Raw genomic sequence first — 17,932 nt, forward strand, 5'->3', positions numbered from 1 at the left:
TATATAGTTATCGTTCGTGGTGTGAACGGGACTTTAATCTGTAAGTTTGTGAGGAGTCGTCTAATATGAACAGTTGCTTGTGTAATGGGGATTGTATGTTAGGTACATTTCGTTCTTACCAACTGTTCTTTTAAGGTCTAGTCACTGAGTTTAACCTGTTGGAAATGTAAGATTTCTACCAACCTCTAAACACACTCACCTGGTAATCAGGGCCCACTTGATTGAGCGCAATGTTAATAGTGAAAGTGGAGGCATCATGGTGCGGTCTCAAAGAGGGCTGCTCGTCTGGCTTATATCTAACTACAAAGGCCAACTCAAACTGAGCCTGGAAACACACAGACAGAAAGGAGTCATGCAAGCATTCGCATAGAAACGGCTCATCTGGCTACAGACAGAGTGTTACTGTGTACACATGTACACCCCGCACAGCTCCTGCTCAATAAAGAAAAGCATCAGAATGGTTGCCGATCCGGCATTCACGTCCAGAGATGGAGCAAAGAAGTAGAAAGAGAAGATCACCTGCATCATCATATCCTGGAGCTTCTATTAAAGAGTAACTTCGTATTTATTCAACCTGGAACCCTATTTTTGTGTGTGTGTGTGTGTGTCTAAGTGACTGATGGGAACAACAATCTTTGAAATTGGTCCAGTATTAAGCAAGATCGCTGCAGTCGGTAGCAGCAAAACAAGCTGCAATGTAACATTATTAGGCAATTGCGCACCTTCAATTTATCTACACAAAGTTCTGTTGTTGCCGCTGACAGACTCAGATTATTATTCTAAATGTCTGACATTACGGAAAGGATCCCTACAGAGATAGACATTTTAGTTAAAGAGTAAGATCCTTTTTGTTTAACATAACACCTCTCCGTAATCACTGTCGCCAAACCCACCAGACTCCATTTAAATAAACACGTAATTTTATCATCGTAAAACACACTTCATCCAAAGTCGACAAAAACTAAATATAACTATAGAAAGCCGTCTTGGTTCATCTTTCCACTGTTCCAACAATTACCACCCTGGTTTGGGTGAAATAAACCCTTAATTCACCCATTTACATGTGAAAGTATGCTGGCTCTATACACGCTAAAAGTAGGGTTTGTTTGAATGGAGTCTGGTGGGTTTGGCGATAGCGATTTTCGGGCTATTAATGTTAAACAAAAAGGATCTTAGTCTTTAACAAAAAGGTCTATCTCTGTAGGGATCCTGTCCATAATGTTGTCAGACACGTAGAATAATAATCCGAGCCTGTCAAGTGGCAAAAACTGAACTTTTAGTGGACGAAATTTGCACATTGGCCCTATATGATTACATTGCAGCCCGGTTCACGGCTGCCGGTTAGAGTTCTCACTCGATACTGGACCAATTTCAAAGATTTTTGTTCACATTACTCACAGACACCAATGCATTGGGAAATAGGGTCCAGGTTGAAAAAAAACAACAGAAATTACCCTTTAACTGCCAGCTGCTCCCCATTTACCTGGTAGTCAACGTCTTTGCTGTTGAGAGCTATGTTAATAGTGAATGTGGAGGCGTCGTGGTGAGGGGCGAGCAGGGGCTGCTCGTCCGGTTTGTACCTCACCACAAAGTTCAGGGGAGAGGCACACTGATGAGAGAAGACATTTTAGTCAACAGAACACACACAGGAACCAAGGAGAGAGCTGTAACGGATGGTTACAATCATTTTCAATTAGTCTACACATCATCTCATAGCCTATATTTTATAATAATGAGTCTGTTCCCGTTTGAATTTGCTGGTAAGGCAAACTCAGCACTTCCTTCATGTTTACCTGTTGTGTTGAAATTCATTGTAATGTACCGTCATTTCCACAGCACAACTTCCATCATTATCCATCGCTTCCACTTGTCGCCATTTGTTTGATCGTTGTTGAGATACTGTTAATCCAAACTTCCTGCACAGACGCTTCACATACGGTTTTAATTTGAAAGCAGGACAGCACCGAATGTTTGACAAACGAAATTATCTCGGCCGAAAATAGCATCAAATAAGCGAAAAGAACGAATAAACTGAACTGAACAATGGCATTTTTGATGAAGCGATCAAATAGCGACCAGCGTAGAGTGAGAGGCGCCATGCTTTATAAATGCAGCAATCATGTCGGGAATGTGTGGAGGCATTTTAAAGTGTCTGAATAAGATGCAAAAATAGCCAAGAATTTAGGAAAAATATGATCGGTAGCGAACAAACGGGGAGAGACAAATTATTCTTTGATCCCATTTGAATTGAGCCATGAATTACACATTTGATGTTTGTCAGTTTAAAAGATAATTTTGCAAGTCCAGAAAGTCTCAGTTTATTGTGAAACTGTTGAAGTGTAAGACTGTTAAATTACTTAATTAGAAAGACTACAAACTTCAAAGTCCCCCTCACAACCGTTCAAATTATTTTGCAAATTAAGGTCTCATGAGGTTCACCGGCAGAGGAGGGACTTCACCTCTCTATTGATGACACTAGCTTAGCAATGATAAAACAAAACGCAAAGTGGAAGCGGATGGATATCCGTAGTGAATGAACATGACTTTTTTGTTAAACTGATGGAATTAGGGATGGGGAAATGTAAAATATTGCTGAATGTGAGCCAATGTGTACCATGTGAGCTATTCATTTCACACCTCAGTTTGTGTCCAACCTTTGTTAGCAGCTGGCTTTTGTGCTTTTTTATTATTATTTGCAGGGATGCACCGAATCCAGGATTCGGCTTCGGATTCGGACGAATACTGGGCTTGTTGATGGGGTTCGGTTTCTGCCGAACCTTGGAATCTTTTTTCCACCGAACCCTACGCTCGCACTACGCGCGCTATGCTGGTCGACGTAAAGACGGCGCCGTTGATTACAGGAAGGTGTTTACGTAGGTGGAGCGTTCAACGCAGCAGGCTGTGAGAAAGTGGAAATGGATCTGGTGAGCAGAAAAAGTTGTAGTTTGGCAGAACTTTCAGTCAAAAGAAGACCATTCAAGTCCAGATACATGTTCAATTTGCAATGCTGATTGGTCTGGTGGTGGCGAGGACCCTAAACTATACACAACATGGCCGCGGTTACATTTGGTACGAAACATCCGAAAGAATACGAGTTGTGCACGAAGGAATCTCCAGACAGCAGCCAGAATGCAGCAACTTCAGGTACGGCAAAGGAAGGACAGTCACAGCTAAAAACTGGTGTTAACCAGACGACCGTTACCAGCTTATTACACTGCTGTGGACGTTGTTTACTTCATTAATGTGTTTACTGTGTTAATGGACTGAGGATTGGGTATTCGGTTTCTGATTTGGCAGAATCTTAACCAGTGGATTCGGTGCATCCCTAATTATTTGAGAACCACCACCGTGGTTGAACCGAGAAAAGCACCATCCACAAATTCCAACATTCATCTATCCATCCCATGAATCCATCATTTATCTAGTTGATAATCAAAAAAAAAAGAAACGATTAGCACAGTTTAACCTTAAAGAGTAGCAAAGTGGGTTACAGTATTTTCTTTTAAAACATTAATGGATAGGTTTTGCAATTTTCCAAGTCTGTCTTAAAAGTCGCCAGGTACCCATGTGTCTCCTGGGTAATTTTTAACACTGCCTGTTTATGTTACTGACAGCAATATTTATTAAAGTGTCTCAGCAGGAAGATATCAGTGTGTGTTTTCTTTTACTTCTGTACTGATAGTTGGGAGTATATTGACTACCCAAGACTGGCCAGACACCTGATGTTGTCTGTACCGAAAATAAACAGGACCTTTGGATGCCCCAAATAACTCCTCCCACTTTGCTACTCTAATGGACTGCTAGGTGCACTCTGGGAATTACAGTACAAGCACTAGTGTACAGCAATGTCCATTCTGCAACAAAGCTGCAGGCAAAAGTAGGATAAATGACAGCGTCAGTTCACAGCAAACATCCTTTTAGGAAGTAATGTTACTGCAAATAATGTTCTATCAAGGGGATCAACTTAATGGTCTGCTCACACCGTCCACGTTCGCGCACATTTGGCAAGTCAATACAAAGACGCAAATTCACAGCGTGAATAATGCGAATGACGTAAAGGCCGCTTTGTTAAATCGTGAATTCGCTGGAATTTTTTTTACTTAAGCAAGAAATTCGTGTGACGCTGTGTCGCGAAAGCCAATCAGTGTTTAGATTCCCCTGATGCCCTGATGTGGTTTGATCAGAATTGGAGGAACTAATTATTGTAGCCGTCTGTGGGCACCCAGAGCTCTGTAGTGCCTCATTATTTGGACAGAGACCAGACAAAAAAAGGAGCTTTCTTTTGGGAAAAGTTAGCGGAGAAGTTGGACTACCTGATGACATTAAAACGTGCATGTAGTTGTTATTGACGGAGAAGCTCCAACGTTAGCAAAGCCCTGATTGATCTGAACTTCATTCAGAAAACAAGCATTTTAAAAAAGATGTTTGCTTGTCGTCTTGCGGACAGACTCTTTACAAATTGGCATAATGATGTTGTTATTTCGGGATACTTCTCATCCGTTTATTGCAATTACAAAACAGCAAAATCTGAACCTCAAGAAGCGCTGGAAGCAGCACTCATCCAGACGTAACGTTTACATCCTGGAGAAGGCAGTTAAACATTGACGTGCTTTTTGCTCCGCCACGTGATTATTGATATGTTATTGATCCAGAATAGGGCTGCACAATATATCGTTTCTATATCGTCATCATGGTATCAACTGGAGCAATAAAAACATGGCGAAAAGCTGCGACATATCGCGAAAGACACTGTAGAAAACAGCACTTTAAAATTTAACTGTCACTTCTTTTAGTGGTGCCTTTTATGTTCCAATTCAATGTTCAATAAAATAAAAGAATGTTGGAAATTATTTCCTGTCTACGTGCAGTTTGTTGTATTATAGCAGAATACTGAAAGCAGCAGAACAAGAACACTTTAATATCTGTTTGTTTATTGCAAGTAATATCGTTATTGCGATATTCAACGTTATTGCATATTTTCCTCATATTGTGCAGCCCTGATCCAGACATGACGGCGTTTGATTTTCCAACAATTCGGGACTTCCACAACAGGGACAAAGCAGCAATAGTGGTTACTTTGGCCCTATTGATGACGGAAATAATCGTTGTTGGTGCCTACGCAGCTCGCCGGCCGTAACGCAATTAAACACAAATCATACCCCATCAAACTCACATGAATGGCGCGACGCGAATAGCAACACGAGCGGTGTGACGTGGAATATTTACAGTGAATGTCCTCCAAACTCAAACTCATGTTCATCTCACAAGTTTGTGTGAAATTGCAGGTTTTAACGAAGAAGTCTTACCTTGGTGTAGTAACCAGGATACATTTTCTCCGTTATCGGTGCTATATACTCCAGTAAGAACTTGTGCCATTCCTTTTCAAAGTTGATTTGATTCATGTGGATATCGATAGTGGGGACATTCTCATAGCCACCTTGGATTCTGGTGTCCTGACAAACAGGAAAACAAATTTGTTTAGATAAAGAAAAACTCAACAAAACTTGAGATGTAGATGGCAGATACTGATGGCCAACTACCCAACAAGTCATACAAATAATGACAATTACTGAATAACAAAGAACAATGAGCAGTGGTGTAGTCTACGTGATACGCTGGTATACGCAGTATACCCACTAAGAAAGCTCCAGGATGTCCATATACCCTCTTAAAAATGCCCAATGACACGTAACAACATACTTTCCATTACATTTTTGATATATTTTGAATTGTCACCTGTGTTTTTCCCACTGTAAATGGGTGAATAAAAGTTATCTAAATGCAGGAAATTAAGTCTTTGACACTCAAAATAACCCTGGGGGAGGACACCCAGACTCCTCACTATGCCCCCCTCCCCCAAAGGCAGATTCTGGCCCATATAGCCCAATATATTTTTTACAGTATACAGTAGTAGAGAAATATGTTGCGGTCTCAGACCTTCATCAGGTAAACCTGATGAAGGTCTGAGACCCAAACGCTGTATTTTTCTAATAAATTATTGCTTACGTAATGGTCAGGTAAACCTGATGAAGGTCTGAGACCCAAACGTTGCGTAATGGTCAGGTAAACCTGATGAAGGTCTGAGACCGAAACGTTGTATTTTTCTAATAAATTATTGCTTTATGTAATGGTCAGTGTGCGGGATTTTCTCTCTACTATTTTTGATCTGTTGCCTTTGATCATATCCTACGCACCTGCCCGACAAAAGAGGTGTGCAAAAAGTTTTTTTCACGCTACAGTATACAGTAGAAATTGATCATTTTATTTCTGTAGTTTGTAGCTGACTTGACCAACTGACTTCTCTATTGGCTGTTGAAAGAGGAGACGTCTCTTACGTTCTAAAACCAGCGTCTGGACCAGGGGTCACCAACCTTTTAGAAACTGAGAGCTACTTCATGGGTATTGAGTCATACGAAGGGCTACCAGTTTGATACACTCTTCTGAAATCACAAATGTGCTCAGTTTGCCTTTAGTTATAAATGATTATTAATGATTAATGCTACTCATCTATGTGAAGACACTGATCATGTTAATGATTTCTCACAAAAATTATCAACAATGACTTAACAAGGTGGGAAACAGATAATATCAATATTAAATTTTCATTTTTAGAACAGGCCTGAGGGCTACTCATGTGGTCCTTGGGCACCGGGCTCGGGCACCGTGGTGCCGGGCACCGTGTTGTGACCCCTGCTCTGGAGACTCCACCAGCGGAGTCACAGCGACACCATCAGCTGGTTTGAGTTCTGAAACAGTTTCATCTCGTCCCAAATCTTTGGTCTGAACTGGGTTTAAGAATCAAATCAAAAGAAGATGGGTACAAAAAGACCTCCACATAATTACATACCTTATTGCCTCCTCCTGACCATTTCCCATAATGTTCCATTTCTTCAACAATGTGGTTACAAGCAACATCAGAGAAAATTGGGAACCAGTACACATCGGGACAAGGCTGGGGGGGGCAGAGGACACGGTACAGTTTAACCACTGACATTACATATTCCATACAACTGCACATTTATAAAAAAAATCCACCGTCAATCCAACTCTTTTTAAAATTAAGTTTCAACAAGTGACTTTGTCTGTACAGTCCATACAGTGACAGTATTTTTTAGGACACAGACAGCAATCAATGGGAAAAAAATTACTCTTAAAACCTCTAAGTGACTAATGTGAACAAAAATATTTGAAATTTGTCCAGTACTGAATGAGAACAAGAACATTGAACAGTAACAGTGCAAACCAGGCTGCACAGTAACCCATAAGGCAAATGTGCATCATCAATTTACATCCTGTAAAAGTGCTGGTTTTGCAGCTGACAGGCTCAGATTATTCTTCTAAGTGTCTGACAACATTATGGAAAGGATTCCTACAGAGATAGACATTTTTGTATTAGAGTAAGATCCTTTTTATTTAACCAGAAACAGCCCAGAAATCTCTATCGCCAAACTCCACCAGACTCCATGTAAATAATCAGGACTTTTAGCGTGTAAAGAGCCAGCATATTTCCACCAGACTCCATGTAAATAATCAGGATTTTTGCGCGTATAGAGCCAGCATATCTCCACCAGACTCCATGTAAATAATCAGGACTTTTAGTGTGTATAGAGCCAGCATATCTCCACCAGACTCCATGTAAATAATCAGGACTTTTAGCGTGTATAGAGCCAGCATATCTCCACCAGACTCCATGTAAATAATCAGGACTTTTAGCGTGTAAAGAGCCAGCATATTTCCACATGTAAATGGGTGAATTAAGGGTTTATTTCAACCAAACCAGAGTGGTGATTGTTGGAACAGTGGAAAGACGAACCAAGATGACTTTTGATAGTTTTATTTTATTTCTGTGAACTTAGAATGAAGTGTTTTACGATGATAAAATTACTGTTTATTTAAATGGAGTCTGGTGGGTTTGGCGAGAGTGATTGCGGGGATGTGTCATGTTAAACAAAAATGATCTTACTCTTTAACTAAAAGGTCTATCTCTGTAGGGATCCTTTCCATAATGTTGTCAGACACTGAGAATAATAATCTGAGCCTGTCAGTGGTAAAAACAGCACTTTTAGCGGACGTAAATTGAAGGTGCGCAATTGCCCGTTAACTTACATTGTAGCTTTTTTTGTCTTGCTTAATACTGGACCAATTTCGAAGATTGTTGTTCCCATCAGTCACAAAAACATGGGGGAATAGGGTCCAGGTTGGAAATATTATCAGTCAACATTTTTACTATTTCAATATGGGTATCTCATGTAATAATGTACACTTGTGTTGCAACTCACATTTTCAATCAGCTTGTCTTTCATGATGTAAGTATAGTTCTCATGAATGTAGCGCTCCTGCCAGTCCTGAAAGAAACACAGCATACAGACAGCAGTTTCTAGACAATGCTTCTAGCACAGGTACAGCTGTGGCTGATCTTCCAGGGTTAGTATATATATATATATATATATATATATATATATATATATAGCCGCGCAGAGTAATAAAGTAGAATTAAGACATAGTTGGAGTCCTTGTCTTACTACAGTGAGGTGAAGTCAACACTAGGGCTGGGTTAAAGTAATTGATTCTCCAATTAAAATCAATCTTTGTTTGAGCGATCTGATATCGATTCATAAAATCCTGAAATGGATCTTTTAATAAATGCCTTTTTACCATGGATGTAAAAGTAAAAAATACTTTTTGGGGGTCAGTTCTTAATGTAAACATGAACCTGATGCATTATAAATATATTTGAGGGTTAGGGTGAATTGCTTTTGATTGTAGAATTTACAGCAGAAGTTCTCTGAGAATCTCTTTGTATTCTTCTTTTGTTGTTTCCTAACCCAGTTTACATCGAATCGGAAATGTAGTCGAATCGGGATCTCATGAACAGTGACAGACTACTGCCTCCCTTCTCTCTTTTTTTCCTCCTACTCTCTTTCTTTTCTTAACACTCAACACTGTTGTGTGACGGACAATCTTTTAATTATAAAACTGGACATGTGTTGCTGCTGCTCTTCCTATATTGCACTATTTTGTTATTACTTAGTATGGTATATGGCCTTGTGTGCATTTATTGTCAAGTTAATTAAATTGAATCGAATCAGAATCAAATCGATTCAGGAAATAATTGGCGATACCCAGCCCTAGTCAACACTGAAGAATCACGCTTAAACTTTTTATTAAAGCTCTTTCTAGCATCTTTAAGAGGGTTTTATACTTACCGCCACAGCATATTTCCAATGACCTAATTACTGCCTTTGAAATAACCAACATCCAACACAAGGGGAACCACCGTTGCACCACTTACAGACCCTATCATGTCTAAAACAGTTCGTAACGTTAAAGCTATAGTGCGTAGTTTCTGTCGCGCCCATGAGGAATTTTAAGTAATGAACAAAATTGTTGGTGCGTCCACATGATACAAGCCTTCTGTGAATGACCTCCTCCACACAGTTACTTGTAGCTAAGGAGGATACTGAGGATAAAAAAAAACATGGACTCTTCAGAAAAGGTCATTATCTTCACTCGAGTTTCTGCGCGGGAAAGTCTCCGGACGACTCAATCTTCTGAACATAGCCATACTGAGAAATCCAGAGAGAGTTGTGTGGAGCTGATAGTCTTAATTAGCTTTGCAGCAACTCATTTGGCGATGGCTTGAATGTAACGGACGTTCAATAATATCCAAAAGTTACGCACTAAAGCTTTAACACAGGTGATATTTTCAGGCATTCAGTCAGAATCTCACCACTGGGTTTTCAAAGATCTGCCACAGATCATTATGAAGATGGCTCGTCTGATAGTTGTCTGTTGACAGGATGCGGCCGAAAGTGTGCATGTTGGTTACGTACATGAAGATTCCCTAAAAAAAAAAAAAAAAGGGTCACAACAGTTCAAATACTTTCATGGACAATTTTACATTCACAGTTTTAAACCTTTTTGGTTTCTCTTTATTAGGATCTTAGACCTTCCAGATGTTTCTCTCCACGAGACTAAAGTTATCTGCATGTAGTGTCGATGTTAACTCAGTTGCCAACTGAGTAAGCTAAGTCTAATATTTAAAGTTTACTAAGGACAGTCATGCGATTAATTGTGATTAAATATGTGAAATCAATCGACAGCCTTAGTTCTAATACTAATGGAAGTCAAAGTGGAATCGTTCTTTTTTTTCCTCTTACTGACCTTGTTGCGGATGTTGTGGCAGAAAGCCATGTCGGGGTCTAAGGTGTTTGAGTTAAACAGCTCGTAGTCTGCGAGCTCCGATCGAAGCAGGCTGGCCTTCACCAGGTACACGCTGGACACGTACGGGACATTCCACACACCCCTAAAAAAACAAGACAGACTCAGACAACTTACATGCCAACACTAGCAGGGTTCAACAATAAGGGCTGCTCGATGGCGCGAGGCAAGTAAAGCGCCACATCAGGCTAATAAATAAAACCACAAGTTAAAATAAAGTTTCAATTCTTTTATTATATTGGAGAATTCTTGTTGAATGATTTCATTTAAAGGCTCTGACACACTAACCCGATGGCTGACTGTTGGCAGAAAAGGCAGTCGGACTGATCAGTCGGCTCCCGTCTCCCCGAGTTGGTCCAAAAAGTGCCTCGGGACACACCGAAGCGGCGCCGACTTGAGCGTACGTTCTGCGCGTGCGCGAGACGTAATACGTCTCCATAACAGCAGGCGGCGCTAATCTGTATTGTCGCCCAAAAAAATGAAAACCGGAAATGACGGAACATCTCTCTGTTTTCATCAGAGAGTTGATAGTAGTCAAGAAGGATCGTTGGGAAGAAAATACGATGGCTAGTAATAAGAAGATCCTGGCGTTGTCAGCTCTCGGGCTCTCCGTTTTTCTGGTGCACTGATTCGCTAGTCAAGGGCTAGCACTCCACCAATCAGATTGGGTCATTGAGTCCGACTGCCCACTGGCCCTATTTCGACAAGTCAAATCGGCCAAAATGAACACAGACGGCACAGAACACACCGAACAGACTCGAGTCACCGACCTCGCCAGACTGTCCGACGGCGGCCACAGGCCGATAATCAGGTTTGTGTGTCAGCGCCTCAAAGTGCTGTTGGCCAATCAAGAGTTGAGTTGGCGTTAGTGACGCGTGACTGGCGTCTGTCCTGTTAGAGAAAGCAGAAGAAGATGGCTGCGTACGAGCTAAAGCCGAAGAGAGAGTTTTCAAGCGTCCTGGAAGGAGTTTTCTTGTGTGGCGATAGAAGATGTCGATGAAACAACTACAATGTTTTGCAAAGTTTGCTGCCAGATTGAGTATTGTAAACAAAGGTCAGACAGTCTATGTCCACGTTATTAAACTTGAGGGATTTGCTCCTGTGCCGCCTGAAATTCTGCCTCTTTTTAGGCTGGATGTCCGTTTCCTTCCTCTTTCTTTGTGTTGCCGTTCTAAACTCCGGTGGATTTGTGAGGACTGTGGTTAACTGCTCCTCAGATCTCTGCAGGGTAAATCCACACAGCTAGCTAGACTATCTGTCCAATCAGAGTTTTCTCTCGCACGACTAAAACAACCTTTGAACGAGCACATGTTCCACCAAAACAAGTTCCTTCCCGCCCAAGACGATTGTGATTGGTTTAAAGAAATGCCAATAAACCAGAGCACGTTTTTCTCCCATCCCAGAATGCTGTGTGGACTAGACCAGACCTTCCTCCACAGCGCTGTGGAGGAAGGTCTGGCAATGCGAGACTAGGTCAGATATAACTATTTACTTGTGGTTATTTGATAACCACTAATAAGTCTCTAAAGTCTTCACAACGTTTAAACAAACTTACACTCTGCGTCCTTGAACTATGTCCACGTAGTCCTCGGACCGGGCGTAGTAGCCTTCTGCACTCAGGGCTCCCCAGAAGTTGCTCCACAGTCGACCAACTCGAGTTATCATCGGTGCCACAATAGGCCTAATCAACAATTAAAAGGAGTGTTAATATATTTCTTCATCGGGCCAAATACACTTAGTAAAAATATAACTCGTGCAAATAAATAAAGATATTTACTATGTGTGGATGTGTGTTTACAGCAGTTCCAAGACATCACAGGATTATTGTTACTAATCTAATAATCATAAATATACTTGCAGGTTTTGTTCAATGAGAATTTTAAGTGTGTTCTCATTCTTTAAGACCACTTGAATGTCCAAGAGGAAGAAATAGTCACAGTCCTTGTCCTTCCGGCACATGTCACTGAAAGGAAGGAAAGACATGGATGTTGTGTGAAATTAAAGAGATATGCCGGCACATACTCCATGCCGCAGTGTGGTTTCATTTCCTCTGAGACATGCACGTACATGATCCAGTAACAAAGACACAAATGAGAGCAACTGGCTGCTGCATCTGGGAAAAAAGTGTGAAAATACCCTAACGTTTTTTAGGTTATTCGTTAATATATAAATAAATGTTTATGCACGTGTATTTTTAGCGAGTGAAATCGTGATTCTAAGTAGAGCACATATGATTTTGTACAACATCAGTTTCTTTAAAAATGTCGTATAAACTGTTTGCCAGATTGGATGTCTGTACTAGAAAATGGGGAAAGTAGCTGAACTTTCTGGGGGCCTCCTAGAGGTGTTGAAATTAATCAAATAATCGATGCATCAAATCGTGGACGTGGACGATGCTGCATCGATAATCGGCCGACTCATAATCGATTATTTCTGTTCACAATGTAATGTCGGCCTAACAACCTTTCTGTTTACATACAGTGCCTTGCGAAAGTATTCGGCCCCCTTGAACGTTTCGACCTTTTGCCACATTTCAGGCCTCAAACATAAAGATATAAAACTGTAATTTTTTGTGAAGAATCAACAACAAGTGGGACACAATCATGAAGTGGAACGAAATTCATTGGCTATTTCAAACTTTTTTAACAAATAAAAAACTGAAAAAGTGGGCGTGCAAAATTATTCAGCCCCTTTACTTTCAGTGCAGCAAACTCTCTCCAGAAGTTCAGTGAGGATCTCTGAATGATCCAATGTTGACCTAAATGACTAATGATGATAAATAGAATCCAGCTGTGTGTAATCAAGTCTCCGTATAAATGCACCTGCTCTGTGATAGTCTCAGAGGTCCGTGTAAAGCGCAGAGAGCATCATGAAGAACAAGGAACACACCAGGCAGGTCCGAGATACTGTTGTGGAGAAGTTTAAAGCCGGATTTGGATACAAAAAGATTTCCCAAGCTTTAAACATCCCAAGGAGCACTGTGCAAGCGATAATATTGAAATGGAAGGAGTATCAGACCACTACAAATCTACGAAGACCGGCCGTCCCCTCTAAACTTTCAGCTCATACAATGAGAAGACTGATCAGAGATGCAGCCAAGAGGCCCATGATCACTCTGGATGAACTGCAGAGATCTACAGCTGAGGTGGGAGACTCTGTCCATAGGACAACAATCAGTCGTATACTGCACAAATCTGGCCTTTATGGAAGAGTGGCAAGAAGAAAGCCATTTCTTAAAGATATCCATAAAAAGTGTCGTTTAAAGTTTGCCAAAAGCCACCTGGGAGACACACCAAACATGTGGAAGAAGGTGCTGTGGTCAGATGAAACCAAAATCGAACTTTTGCCAACAATGCAAAACGTTATGTTTGGCGTAAAAGAACACAGCTCATCACCCTGAACACACCATCCCCACTGTCAAACATGGTGGTGGCAGCATCATGGTTTGGGCCTGCTTTTCTTCAGCAGGGACAGGGAAGATGGTTAAAATTGATGGGAAGATGGATGGAGCCAAATACAGGACCATTCTGGAAGAAAACCTGATGGAGTCTGCAAAAGACCTGAGACTGGGACGGAGATTTGTCTTCCAACAAGACAATGATCCAAAACATAAAGCAAAATCTACAATGGAATGGTTCACAAATAAACATATCCAGGTGTTAGAATGGCCAAGTCAAAGTCCAGACCTGAATCCAATCGAGAATCTGTGGAAAGAACTGAAAACTGCTGTTCACAAACGCTCTCCATCCAACCTCACTGAGCTCGAGCTGTTTTGCAAGGAGGAATGGGCAAAAATGTCAGTCTCGCGATGTGCAAAACTGATAGAGACATACCCCAAGCGACTTACAGCTGTAATCGCAGCAAAAGGTGGCGCTTACAAAGTATTAACTTAAGGGGGCTGAATAATTTTGCACGCCCAATATTTCAGTTTTTATTTGTTTAAAAGTTTTGGAAATATTCAATAAATTTCGTTCCACTTCATGATTGTGTCCCACTTGTTGTTGATTCTTCACAAAAAATTACAGTTTTATATCTTTATGTTTGAGGCCTGAAATGTGGCAAAAGGTCGAAAAGTTCAAAGGGCGAATACTTCGCGCAAGGCACTGTATTCTGGTATGTTTTGCACATTCAGGAAGTGCCATGTGCTCAGTGCTGTATAGTTTTATGTATCCAATTTATTTAGTATTAGAGCACTGCAGAATGTTTGGTTTTTGAAGCTTGAAAAGCTATGAATTAAATATCCTACATGACTTTAATAGTAAAAATGTATCTGATGCATCGTGATGCAATCGAGATATCGAATCGCTGACATGATAATCGAATCGAATCAGGAGATCAGTGAAGATTCACACCTCTGGCTCCTAAGAAGCTTTGTGCCCTGGAGGGACGTGTATGATGGGCTGATGGTGTTGTCATTTATACATCCTGTATGTTTATCTGGTTTATTTTGTTACTTTTTGAATGGTATATAATTGTATTGTATTGTAGATATTGTTTCATTTTTGTTTTGATTTTTTGTCTGGGTGGGTGATGATGACGAAAGAAGGGCGCGTTTATGTTGTTTTGTATGTTGTTTAAAAAATAAAATAAAAATTCTTAAATCACACAAAAAAATTATTTTTAACTAAACAGTCGAAATCCGGTTACTTGAAACTCACAAGCCCATGTTGCAGGAGGCAGCTTCGTCCATCTCCTCTTCAGGCCCGACGACTTTGACATCCTGATAAAGGCTCCCATGATCCTTCAGGAAAGAGCTGATGTGACGCTCATGATGAGCTTCCTGGAGGGAGAGGAGAAACAAACAGATAGAAGAGAAATTTTAATAGTATCTGTAGATTTGTGTTGTGTCCTGTATTCCTCACTGAATATCTTGTCACCCAATGCTAGGAGACAGTTTCACTGGTTACAGATTATTTTCAAATGTATATATCTTAACTATCCACCTTATTTGAAACAATACCTAACACCTTACCAAACAATTTATAGTTAAAGACACACTGAATTTTTTATCCTTTAATGTGCCTCGCATTTTCAAAGAAAGTGGCAGGCGTTCATTTAAATTTAAAGCTCCCTTCGATTGGAATAGCTTGCCTGGGTCACTAAGATTAATCACATCTTTGAGATCCTTTAAGACATCTTTGTTCATTTATTTGCAAACAAGCAATTGTTGTAAATGCTTTCCATAAAGCTTGATTTCTTTCTGGTGTAATTGTTTTTTGGTTATCTGATTTCTTTTTTTTTTCTCCTTTCTCCCAGTTTTTCCCGGTATTTTTCTATCTTTTGTTCTTAATTACTATTCATACATTTTGTAATGATCATTATGGCGATGTCTGGGCAGGGGTGGGAAGTTAGCATGTGAGTGAATGTGTATGTTGTACTGTAATGTCTTGTCCTTTGTACTGTCCAGTCCTACCGAGGACCCTCTCGAAAATGAGATGATACATCTCAAGAGATATTCCTCGTAAAATAAATAAATAAATAAAAGTGCAGAGCAGGAGTCTGAGTTACTACGGACACTGAAAGCAGCACCAGTGCAGGACCAATTCATGTGTTCACGTTTGCACATTTTCGAGACAGTCATCCTATGAAAAACGCTCCCAGAAGTTGTTTGTTCAAGCAGCAATGACGACCTATATTTACGTTTATAGTCGTGTCGCCCTCCGGTGGCCGTGGCAATTATGACGGGAGCAAAGCAGGAAGTAAGGTGACGAAATAGAAGAGCGCCAAATTTCCACATTTCAAACAAACTTTTTACCCAGGAGGGTGGGGTTCGAGTACCGTTTTGAAAATAAAAGCAAACAGCGAGTTTTCTTTAACTTTACAAACATCACGTTCAGCGGGCGTAACCTGAAGTGACGAAGCATCTGATTTTAACCTAAACTAAATCTTTTTGTAAACCTAAGTAGTTTTTGTGCATAAACCTAACCAAACTGCGACCACTTCACAACTTTAAAGGACAAATCCGGCGCAAAATGAACCTAGGGGTTAATAGAACATGTGTCCTGAGTCGACCGTTCTCTGGGATATGTTTTCATGCTAATGTACGAATGTGGTCCAGTTTTAGCGCTAACCGCTGATTAGCTTATAACGCTAGTAAGCAAGCAAGTAGTACGCTGCAAGATTGGGAATGATTGACATTTCTCTTGGCACAGCTACCAAAAGACTTACAACTTTCAGACAGGTTGCTCACGTCACATCTACGTCTTCAAGCTCAGTTGGAGGCTGCTCAGTAACGCTCAGCCAGCACCGGGAAAGAGACTTCTAATATCCTTCACTGGTCTCCGTCCAGAGACACGGGATCTGTTGGTCCATTCTTATATACTGTCTATGGCCGGAGCTTTGATGGGAACTTATTGGGTCACAAATTCTTTCTACCAATAAGGATGACAAAGTTGTCATTTGTCCCGCCCTAACAGGTGCAACAGCACTAACAGTGGACTCAGGAAGATGTCAATCACTCAGTCTAACCACACCCACACAGTCCTGGAAAAGGTCCAATCAGCCACATTAACTATAAACACCTGTGTAGCTTTAATGGATTTATGCTACATTAGCGTTTCTATTTTCTTATCACTATATTTTGATTTCAATGTCTTTGTATGTACTTCTGCCTTTGCTTCAGATGAAGTTATTCTGCTGCAACAGTTCCAAGAAAAACACTTTAACAGGGATGTTAGGATACGGTTTATGTTAGGGCTGTATAACTAAACACATTTTAATTCAATTTTGGCTTCTAACTATGAAAAAAACAATGTAATCGGGGAAAAAACGATTATTTTGCACATTATGTTTGCAAGTAAACTCTTATTTTGTCTCGTGTTCTGAAGGGGAATTAAAAAGGTTCAATCAATAAAGGTATTAAGGGAAATTTCACAGTTCAAGGGGTTTTCACTGTTGATTTGTTTAACTGTTTAAATGCAACATCTTTTCCAAAAGTCAATGATTAATCATGTTAAATAATGTATATCAAAATAAATGTGATTTTTTTTTCTCCATAATCAAGCAGCCCTAGTTAATGTATTAAATGCTCTCCTGTTACCTGGTTGTAGATGAAGAGTTTGAGTCTGTTTTTGGGGTACTGGAGCTTTAGTAGGCGTTCAAAGAACATCGTCACAAAGGGGGTGGGCTGCTGAATGAAGACGCCAATGACCACCAGAGGGTATTCACTCTCCTGTGGGGAAAAAACAAAACAGGCATGATGTGAGTTCCAGGAGAAAGGGCATAATACTTCTTTTTGGCAAATGTTGACAGAACAAAACACTTGAACACTTAAAGGTCCCATGGCATGAACATTTTTAACATTAATATGAGTTCCCCCAGCCTGTCTATGGTCCCCCAGTGGCTAGAAATGGCGATAGGTGTAAACCGAGCCCTGGGTAGCCTGCTCTGCCTTTGAGAAAATTAAAGCTCAGATGGGCCGATCTGGAATCTGAATCTTTCTCTGCTTTGCCTGCCCAGAGAATTTGACCCACCCATGAGAGAGAGAGAGACATCATGGCTTTCAAACGAGCAAAGTGGCAGTTGGTCAAGGCCACACCCCCACCCTCCACCTTGCCCCCCCCCCTCTCCTCCTCAATAGCTACAGACACAGAAATGGCACATCCTAAGGAAAGCTCATTGTGGGACTGGCTCTAGTGGCTGTAATTCTGCACCAAGGCTGAATTTCGGGAAAGAGATTTCAGATACAGTATTAGGGGACCACTAAGGTCTA

At 40.7% G+C, this 17,932-nt stretch overlaps 1 protein-coding gene across 3 annotated transcripts in view; it reads right to left on the reverse strand.

Moving 5' to 3' along the window:
• plod1a (procollagen-lysine, 2-oxoglutarate 5-dioxygenase 1a) overlaps nt 1-17,932 on the reverse strand; it is a 49,203-nt gene that overhangs the window by 16,669 nt on the left and 14,602 nt on the right. For 2 of the 3 annotated variants that reach the window (XM_039799933.1, XM_039799932.1), the window contains exons 9-18: nt 17,261-17,392; nt 14,880-15,001; nt 12,080-12,184; nt 11,777-11,902; nt 10,165-10,306; nt 9,731-9,844; nt 8,280-8,345; nt 6,848-6,952; nt 5,307-5,453; nt 200-325 (exon numbers count right to left, since the gene is read on the reverse strand). In XM_039799933.1, coding sequence (XP_039655867.1) covers nt 200-325; nt 5,307-5,453; nt 6,848-6,952; nt 8,280-8,345; nt 9,731-9,844; nt 10,165-10,306; nt 11,777-11,902; nt 12,080-12,184; nt 14,880-15,001; nt 17,261-17,392 — 1,185 coding nt within the window. Of the gene's footprint in view, nt 1-199; nt 326-1,483; nt 1,610-5,306; nt 5,454-6,847; nt 6,953-8,279; nt 8,346-9,730; nt 9,845-10,164; nt 10,307-11,776; nt 11,903-12,079; nt 12,185-14,879; nt 15,002-17,260; nt 17,393-17,932 lie in introns of all 3 variants that reach the window. The other variant, XM_039799930.1, reaches the window with a different exon arrangement.

Source organism: Perca fluviatilis, chromosome 5 (assembly GCF_010015445.1).
Source record: "Perca fluviatilis chromosome 5, GENO_Pfluv_1.0, whole genome shotgun sequence".
Classification (NCBI taxonomy): domain Eukaryota; kingdom Metazoa; phylum Chordata; class Actinopteri; order Perciformes; family Percidae; genus Perca; species Perca fluviatilis.